Source organism: Thunnus maccoyii, chromosome 1 (genome assembly GCF_910596095.1).
Source record: "Thunnus maccoyii chromosome 1, fThuMac1.1, whole genome shotgun sequence".
In the NCBI taxonomy this organism is placed as follows: Eukaryota; Metazoa; Chordata; class Actinopteri; order Scombriformes; family Scombridae; genus Thunnus; species Thunnus maccoyii.
In genome coordinates, this window is record NC_056533.1 from 35,749,453 (window position 1) to 35,759,546 (window position 10,094).

At 41.0% G+C, this 10,094-nt stretch overlaps 1 protein-coding gene and 1 long non-coding RNA gene across 3 annotated transcripts in view; one reads left to right on the top strand and one right to left on the bottom strand.

The window, feature by feature from the left end:
• Positions 1-9,126, bottom strand: part of iqgap1 (IQ motif containing GTPase activating protein 1) — a 49,436-nt gene extending 40,310 nt beyond the window's left edge. Inside the window, exons 1-2 of the mRNA XM_042408908.1 lie at positions 8,810-9,126; positions 6,476-6,578 (exon numbers count right to left, since the gene is read on the bottom strand). Of these exons, the coding sequence (XP_042264842.1) occupies positions 6,476-6,578; positions 8,810-8,855 (149 nt within the window). The 5' untranslated portion in view covers positions 8,856-9,126. The remainder of the gene's footprint in view (positions 1-6,475; positions 6,579-8,809) is intronic.
• LOC121895597 lies at positions 8,033-9,992 on the top strand. 2 transcript variants are annotated; one of them, XR_006095813.1, is made up of 2 exons: positions 8,033-8,111; positions 9,642-9,992. It is a non-coding gene; the product is annotated as an uncharacterized LOC121895597 (long non-coding RNA). The 2 variants fall into 2 exon arrangements; XR_006095812.1 differs by lacking the exon at positions 8,033-8,111 and adding an exon at positions 8,551-8,783 and having other exon boundaries at positions 9,642-9,720.
• The last annotated feature ends 102 nt before the right edge of the window (positions 9,993-10,094 follow it).

Genomic DNA, 10,094 nt, shown 5'->3' on the forward strand with positions numbered 1-10,094 from the left:
TTATGTAACGTCTTACAAAAGCGATATTTTAGGAAAGAAGTGCTTTTTCCTTTTCTTGCTGAGAGTCATGTCTGAGTCGTATCAATCTTTTCATCTAATTCTCAGAAAGAGAGCCAATAAGCTCCCAAAATATCCAACTATTTTACTTTTACAGAAGAAGAAGAGCTGAGAGCTTCCATTACCTTTGAGACAAAACTAGCTGAGGCAGAAATAAGAAGTAGTTAACTGGAGAAAATGATCTGCCGTCTCATTTTTTTTTTTATAGAGTTTAGGCAGTTATGTAAAATGGTGAATTATTCCACATTTTGGGGTTTAAATGAGGCCTCGTTGTGACTGAAAATGAGCTTTAATTCTCCTCAAGAGTTACAAGATCCAGCTTGTCATCAAACTCAATGACTTTCAGGGTTGTTTGGTGACTCAAAGTACATAAAACGTGACATTAATCATAATCAGACCACAAGTTAAAACGCCCGATCTCTTCAAACCTTGATATCCTGGTAAAATCATTTCTTTTAAAACTGAAAATCGGTGCTTAAAACAAAAGAAAAGTTGCCAGTTTTCCTCTCAAAGTGAAATCTTGAAGCAGTGAAAGAGAGAGTTGAGGCAAATTATGGAGATTTATTTAAAGTCGTTTGGCTTTTAAGTCATTTAAAACCTTTCATTTTCAAAAGTGCATCATTTCTCTCAAATCCTTCAACTTAATTTGAAGGTTGGAAGGAACGATGTCATCTGAATATTCAACACTAAACACTAATTAGACACCATAATGACTCCTAAACGTGTGTGTGTGTGTGTGTGTGTGTGTGTGTGTGTGTGTGTGTGTGTAAGAGCTGTAAATAGACTTGAATGTGCACCGCCCGCTCTGTACTTTTTCTCATCAGGCTGACGGAGGGAGGGAGGATGAATACCACAGATGAGGATGAGGATGAGGATGAATACCACAGATGGCAGCCAGGGGAGCATTAGTGAGAGTGAAGACAGCAGAGATGAAGATCTCTCTGAGACTTTAGACTCTACTCGTCGTGCATCGCGGGAGGCTGATGTTGATGTTCCTGCTGGTTTATCGTTCAGCTCTTCATCTAAAGCCTCGTTAAAGTGCATCATCATGTTTAAACAGCGTTACTGCTGCGGCCAGAACACTAACACACACACACACACACACACACACACACACACACACACACACACACACACACACACACACACACACACACACACACACACACACACAACGCTCCACTCAAATTACCTTTTTTAAGGACAATTTTTGTTTAATTGTTTGTTTTTTTTTACCTTTTTTTTTTACTGGAGCTGCAACATTTAGTCAATCAGAAAATTTATCAGCAACAATTTTGATATTCAACTAATTATTTAAGCAACTTTTAAATAAAAAAAATTAGAAATATTGCTATCATTTTGTCATTTTACAGACACAAATAATCAGCAGATTAAGCAAAAATGAAATTATTTTAATACAGCAAGTGAATTAAACTAACAGGATCTTTTGTTTGAGGCAAATTTTGTTGAATTGATTTGAATTTATCTTGAGGGATGAATGATGATGATGATGATGAAATATTTTTAATTAAATTGAATGTCAAGATTGTTACTAAACTGCACCGCAGTGTTCAGTTATATAAACCACATGACAGCAGCAAATCTTCACATTTGAGAAGCTGAAACCAGTATAACCAATATATTTGATACTTCTGCTTTAAAAAATGACAAAAACGATTATTAAAATAATTGTCGATTGTCGAGTAGTTGATTAACTGAGTGATCGTTGCGGCGCTAATGCTGCTGTCTGATCATCAAACCTCAAAAAAACAACAAGGTACAACTGAATGACCAAAGAAAATGCAGGTTGCAGGTTTTCTGCATCCAGTCAGAGAGTAAACACATCTTAACATCAGTCAAACTAAAACACTTTCACTGTTCTGTCACCGTGCCGTCAGATCCGCGAGGAATCCGGTTCACCTGGTGAATCAAATCCTTTCATCTACGCCCCAAAACAACCACGCCACTTGCTGAAAAACATCTGCTGAGTGAGTGATTTACAACCAGCTTTCCACAGGAAACGAGGAGCGACGCGTGTCAGAGGTGACAGAACGACTCACGACATCCTGACTTCAAACCTGATTATGTGTCATTCATCATATGTGGATCCACGGCGAGGTGAAACCGCTTGTAATGGTTTGCAGTTTTACTGACGTGATGATGAGGAGGGGAGAGGGAGTGTGCAGCTAACAGCAGCTGGCAGCAGCGGCGACGGCGGCAGCAGCAGTCATGCACGGATCAAATAAACACAGGTATCGTACTGAAAACATGTCGGACTGCATTCCCCCAGAGAGACTGACATAGAGAACGAAAGAGTGAAAGCAAGAAAGAAAACAAAGCTGAAGATGCAGATGAAGAGAGACGTCGAATCTGTTGAATGATGAAGGAATCAGAAGTGTTGACACAATAATCAACTATTTATTTAAGTTATTAAGTAAGCGGGAAGTTTGACATCATTGTTAACTGATTATATGTTGATTTTGACGACTAGTGAAGGGAGAAAATGACATTTGAAGACATCAAATTTAAGCTTTGCAAATTAATTACAAATTTAAAAAACTATTTTAATAATAGATTAACTATTTTTGGTCATTCTTTAAAGAAATAATGCTACAATCATCTGGTTCCAGCTTCTTAAATGTGAATATTATCTGGTTTCTTTAGTCTTTTATTATGAAAAACTGAATATCTTCAGGTTGTGGACTGTTGGTTGAGACTAAATAAGACATGTGAGGTTGCATGTTGGGCTTCAGGAAACATTTCTCACCATTTTTTGAGTCTAAGAGTTCTTGATTTTACTATTTTTGGACTTTTAAATAACTTATTTATTGTAAAACCAGTCAATAGATGAATAGATAAGGAAATAAAATCAAGATAATTACGAGCTTAGCAACTAACAGCTAGCACTTAGCATCTACTACTTGAAAAGCCCAAATAGGTGAACAGGAGCGCTAAGCATTCAAATATGGCGTGATAACGTGCACAGCAGCTCTCATGAGTCTCAAACTGCCTCTCCGTGTTCGATGGGAACATGAAAATAAGAGAGATAACACATAGTTTGCATCTCAAACTCAGACTGTGCCAAGTCCATAAAGGTCCTCTACACTCACACCTGACAGTAGTAGTGTTTAGAATAGTGACAGAGCCGCGATACATTCCTGCAGCCGTCCGTCGCCGGCGGGCGTGCACGTACGTACGCTCACACACCCTGCTGTGCACCTGTGAGAGGCATTCCCCTCATACCACTCCGCATCAACACACACACACACACACACACACTCCCAGCATTCCTGCCCCCGGCTTTCCCCTGCAGGCTCAGGTGTTCCACATATGGAGCTCGGCGGCCGTCTCCCTCAAACTTTGCCTGCGACCTCAGCAGCCAATCAGGAGGCTCACAGAGTGGAGGTGCAGCAGTTTAAGGGAGAAGAAGAAGAGTCACTGACACTGACATTTATCTTTTATCTCAAAGGTTCCCACAATGCTTCATTGTTCAAACAGAGTATTTTGCCTTTTAGTGGATTTGGCAACACCTTTGGTGACTACTCAGGTGTGTTTTCATAACAGATCCCAGAGTTCCCATGGAAACACATCCTGGATCAGTTACAGGAGTTACGAAAATTCATTTGAGAAAGAGAAAAAGATCTGACACGGTTAAACTCAGCACACTGAGGGTTAAGAACATAATAAAGCAGAAGCATATTTTAAAAAAGGAAGATGAGGTGGCATACATCATATCATACATATATATATACATATATCTATATATACATATATACTACCAGTAACTACGCGTTAACCAAAAGGAGCTAGCTTAGCAGCCGCTAGCAGGTGGCTTAACATCTGTCAGCTTTTCTCTTTCATGTTGGATATAAGAGAGCTGCGGAAGAGCAGAGCTGACATGGAGAACTGCATTATGGGAAAGAAAAAAGTTTTCTCAATTAATCGTTTCGTCAGATGATTCGTCATCAATCGTTAAAATCCTCAGATCGATCTTTCGATTCGCGCCTTTTCTTTTGTCTGGTTTCACACTAGATGTTACTGTATCTACACTCTGAACTCCATTCAGCTGCTGAACATGCAGCTGTTTTCAACCATTGATATGTGATGATGTAACACTTATTGATGAACTGAGTTGAATCTAATTAAATTGCTCCATCATCTGAGGAAGATGTGTGATGAAGAAACATGACAACAGGTCATTGTGTGTGTGTGTGTGTGTGTTGTCATGTCAACCATCGTTTCCAAGGTCAAGAACGAACTTTCAATCTCAAAATTCAAACATTTTGCTACAAAAAAATGCAACTTAAAGTTAAATGTGGTTTCTTTTATGTGGCGCTTGACTGAAGAGCAGCAACGCCTCTACAAAACCCTCCTTAATGGTCCGAAAATAACTTCAATACTTGATCATTTACATTCCGCAAAGCAAAACCAACACAGGTCGTGAGGTGTGAAACTTCTATTCTTACTGTGCCGAGTGAAAGACCATGTTTGGTCAACAAAGCTACACTCGAACCCAACCCTCCCTTCCCCCCCTCCCCCCCACCCTCCTCGGCATTTCCACCCCGACATGCTTCCTGGGGAAAAAGCCGAAACAAACACTGTGTGATGATGATGATGATGATGATGATGATGGTGATGGTGATGATGTGTTGGGGTTAAAAAAAAAAAGGAAGAGTCGAGTCATGAACATGAGGAACCCGGGAAGCTGAAAATGTGACTTCTCTGTATTTGTGTGTTATTCATATTCCTGTGAAGCATAAATGATGAGATGTTTCTACACCAGCAGTAGCGAAAAATGGACCATAATGCAATGCGGTCACATGACATGTTTTAAATGAGAGGTGAAGAGGTCTTGCTTTTTCTTGACTGGAAAAAAAATTGGGTTTTTTTGCTCTTATTTTGGCCTTAACTCCTGATTTATGCACATAATATGGACAAAAAGTTCTCTCCAGGTGTCTGAAAAGCATTCTGGGTGATGAAGCAAAGCACTAAACGAGGTAAGAAGTGTCCGGTGGAGGGAAAACGGGCGCAGAAACAAACATAAATCACTCCAGGAATTCCCTGAACATCACAGATGGATGATAATAACAGAGCAGGTGGGGGTTATGTGGGGCAGCAAACACACACACACACACACACACGCACACACACCGCAGCCATACAACCACTTCTTTCTTTCTTTCTTTTTTATCAAGAGCGTGCTCTCTCTCTCTCTCTCTCTCTCTCTCTCTCTCTCTCTAGCAGTAGCAGCATGGACGCCAGCACTCACACCGGAACCCGTTGCTATGACAACTGTGGGTTTCTGTGGCAACAGTGGGAGATACCAAAATCAACAGGGACTGAGTCACTTCCTGTCTCGCACAATCCTTCCTCTTTTAAATGTGTGAGCCCGCGTTGGGGTCGAGTCCACAGAATGCACTGAATGCAAACATGCACGGCTGTTAACGAGCGCAGGCAACCTCTGACACACACACAGACACACACACACACACACACAGACACACACACACACACACACACACACACACTGTAAACCTGTGTGTAAGTAAGACCTACTTCTTTATAATTTCCAGGTTATGTTCTCCAATCACTTTCTCTTCATCTGCTCTTTAACAAACAGCATTTTGAGCTGAAATCTGCGACTTTACACAACAAACTCTAAATGTAATCTATAAAACCTTCTTCCTGTTAGGTTGCTGATACGTTTCACGCTGATATTGTTCTCTCTTTATCCAGGAAAAAACACTTCACATTCTTCAACAATCTCAAAAAAAACCCCTTCAGGAGCAAAAGGAACAACTTTTTCTATCCCGATACTGAACTCAATACACTCAATAAGACATCGCTGCTGCTTTCCTTCCACTGAATATAACCTTTGTAGACATCGCTGCTCTGACATGAAGCCAGGAGCTGCTGTGATACTACAGACTGAGTCGGCCACCTGTTGAGACTGAATTAATGTAACCGATGGAGGAAACGTTGAATTATTTTCTTGACATTCGACAAAGAAACTCTAATGCGGAGATGTCAGATCCACTCTAGTGTACAAGATGTTTGCATCCAAAGCTTAAACTGGCAAAATTATGATTTAAATCAGGAACTATTACGATACCCAGCCTCATCCAAGATGTCAGCGGGAACTAAAACCTGATCACCACCAAGCTTGAGCAGGGATTAACTAATCAAACTAATGTCCACTACACTGGACTTTGTAGTCCCGCATCTCAGTTGTGAGAGATTTCAGTTGCCATTGTTCACAAACTGGTTCACAGTAGCTCCACACAAAGAGAAGAGAAGAAGCAGTAAATCTAACTGATGAATCACAGGCTGCTGCTTCGACTCCTCGACTCGCCGCCGCCGCCGCAAGTTCAGCCGCAAGTTCGCTCGCAGGCGGATTGAATTGATTTCCTGCTCTTACCTTTTAGCCTCCTCCAGGTGACAGAGGTACTCGTAGGCCATGTTCTGCTGCCGCCGCTCGTCCATCTCCTCCGCCGTGAGTCGCTCCACGCCATCCAGCACGGCTGCGGGACAAAATAACACGCACACAGCGACGGTTAACGACACGTCCAAACAGCAGCGGAAAAACAGGGACGAGACAAATCAAAGAAAAATGTTGCTGTTTGTTGCCGAATAATGATGATGAATGCAGGCCTGCAACTGACAATTACTTTCATTATTGATTAACTGATTAGTTGTTTGATCTATAAAATGTCAGAAAATGTCTCATTTTGTCCAGAACACGAACATATACGATAGAGGAAAATATTCACATTTAAGGAGCTGGAACCTGAAAAGTTTGACTCAAAATGATTCATCGATGATCAAAACAGTTGGTGAATCATTTTCTGTCAACTGACTAAACGATTAATCAACTAATCGCAGCAGCTCTAAATGAACGTAGGGCTGCAACTTATTTTTTGTTGTCCATTAATCTGCCAATTATTTTCTGGATTAAACGTTTTGTCTTTGTTTTGTTTGATCAGCAGTCCAAAATCTAAAGATAATCAGTTAAATATCACGTTTGACACATTTTAAATCCTTTAAAACTGCTTAAAATCCTCAAATCAAGAAGCTGCAACCAGCAAATTGTTGTGTTTCTGTGTAAAAAATGACTGAAAACGATTATTTGATTATCAAAATAGTTGCTGATTCATTTCCTGTTGATCAACTAATCGATTAATCGACTGACCGTCGCATCGCTAGATGAGTCTTATATATTTTAGAGCTTTAACGATTAGTCGATTAATCGTTTAGTTGCCAAATATTTGGATAATCGATTGTTTTGAGTCATTTTTTTAGGAGGAAAATTTACAAATTCTCTGATTTCAGCTTCTCAAATGTGAATATTTTCTGGTTTCTTTAGTCTTGTATGACAGTAAACTGAATATCTGACAGTTGTGGACAAAACATTTGAAGACGTCATCACAGGCTTTGAGCTCTCTGACATTTTAAAGACCGAACGACTAATCGATTAATTGAGAATGAAAATAATTATTAGTTGCAGCCCTGTTTTATTTCACATTTTGGAGTATTTATGCACAAATACTTGTACATATTTGAAGCTTTTCCCTAGTTGCATAACTCTGCCCAGTTTCCATGCAGCTCTCTGGCCTCTCCAAGGTTCCACATACTGAGGTGCTTTTGCTTTTTTTTTTTTTTTTTTTTTACACAGGAAACCAGCCTCATTCATTAGTCATCTGTGTAACCAGTCAACACATGAGCACAATCTGGCTCATGGCTGTCGGGACAGTATGATGTGGGCATGCCTTTGTCTGTAAATGAGAGTTTATTCATACACTGCAAAACAAAACACAATGCAGTGGAGGAGAATAGAGGGGGGGGGGGGGGGGGGGGGGGGCGATTCCTGTGAGATTACACAGAGTTGGAGCCGTGATTCCGCCTGCAGAGAAACGTTCCCCCAAATTATAGAGAGAGGAGGGAGGGAGGGGAGGGGGGGGGGGATGGGGACAGGAGGGCGCGCAATACAAAGAGGCCCCTTTTCAACCTCCTGTCACTTCTAAAGGTGGGAGCCTGAATGGGATCAGAGGCAGCAGGTAAATCCTGATTTGAACAAAAACTGAGACTGTGTGTGTGTGTGTCCTCTTTAGCACCAGTTTCTGGGTTTGTTTTACAGCTGATATGCATTCAAAAAAGGAAATATTGCGATCTGTCAGCTAAGCGAACCGCTTCTTGCTTTCCATATTTGATGGATAAAGGAGTATAAAGTGCTGTTGTGCAATCCAGAGGAAAGATGGAGGAGATTATTTATACACTTTTCTCTCATTTTAACTCAAAATAATTAAGAAATGAGTTAAAACATCCGTGTTTGGTGATATGATGTGTACGTTAAATGAAGAAATAAACCCTCAAATGGCTAAATGTTACCGATTCACTGCTGTTTTGACTGTTTGCCAGAAATAAATGTGTGTAAGAGCTTAAAATACGGACGCGCTGTAAAAACGATCGTGTGTGCAAAGTGTAAAAAAAAAAGTTGTGCAAAAGTGTAAAAGCGGGCCTCCCCTCATCTCCTCTCTGCCATGCATTATTATAAAAACGCGGAAGTCATAATTAGGTTGTAACCATGCTGTCAGAAATAAACCCTCGATCTGTCTGAGGGCGGTTTGTATAAATAAATGACACTTTTTTCCTTAAGTTTGGAGGCGTTTTGCATGAACAGGAGCACAGCTGTGGTCCGGAGCTGCACTGTGCCCGTCTGGCATCTCAAGGTGAGCAGTAAAAAGTCTCAACTTACAGCCATATCTCGGCCGGAGCCCGTCTGCTTCGTCTGAAGTTGACATCCTCCTCTCTTGAGAAACGCGAGTCTCTGCGCTCCGCGGTTCGCTTCAGAGAAAAACTTTTACGCACAGTCCGGACAGCTCGGTTCAACTCTCCGGAGCGAAAAAAAAACAACTTAAAACCTAAAGAAAACCCGGGCAGGACCTTTCGGCCCTCTTCTTCGTCCTCTGCACAGTTTGAGTAGAAACTTTTTTCTTCTTCAAACCTCACTGATGTCACTGGGTGTGTTCTTCCTAATCCTGAAGTATGCGTTTCAGGAAACAGAGCTCAGCAGCCTCCAGCGGTCAGACTGCAGGCGCAGCGCCTCCTGCTGTACGCTGCAGACAGGAGACCGCGGAGGGTTCCCAAACTAGGGGTCTGGGGCCCTTCAGGGGCCCTTTGGGGGGACGGGGGAGGGGGGAGGGGGATCCTGAGGGTTTACAACAAAAATAGGGGAAAAGCTGCGGAAGTATTTAGGTTTTATAGATCTGCAAACACACAGTTCAGTGCAAGAATAATGTTGTTCATGATCAAATGAAAATGTTTGTGTAGTTTAAGAAGTTATTGTGAGATGCTGTTGGAGTTTTTTATTTATTTTATTTTCGAGTCAAACACACAGAACAATAAAAAACAACCTGATGGAGCTTCTTAAAAGTGACTTGATGACACTTCTTCTGCAAGAATGAAGAGGAGATAAAGTGTATATTTATCTGAGAGGGCGACTTTAAGTCAAAAAGTTTCTTATTAAGATTTATTTTCTCTGCAGAGGCCTGGGTTGAACATTATTAATGATTTGTTTTTCTTTACAGACAGTCTCAGAGGAAATGCTGTGCAGTTGCTGGATGTCAGGAGGCAAATATATCATTGCACAGCCTTCCCCAAAGGTTGGAAAACATTATCCTCAGCTGTGGTTTACCGGTGACTTTTACCCAGAGCTCTGGTTTTACCTACCGTAGGCTACAATCCGTCACCTGTGGTTGGTCTGGACGTGCGTCACTCAGAAAACAGTCAGCCAATCAGAAGAGAGGAACGCTGAGCAGACAGAAAGGTTTCAGGCTGAGTGAGACAGAAGGACTGTATGTACATCTGTAACCAGCTGTGTTTAAACCATAAAAACATGCAAATGTTTGTTAATAAACCATGCAAATGAAGATATTAAACTGGGTATTATATGACCTCTTTAATGTAATATTCAAAGCATTTTTCATTCAGATTTTTTTCATACTAATGTTGTTAAACGTTGAGCATGAACGTCAATAAGC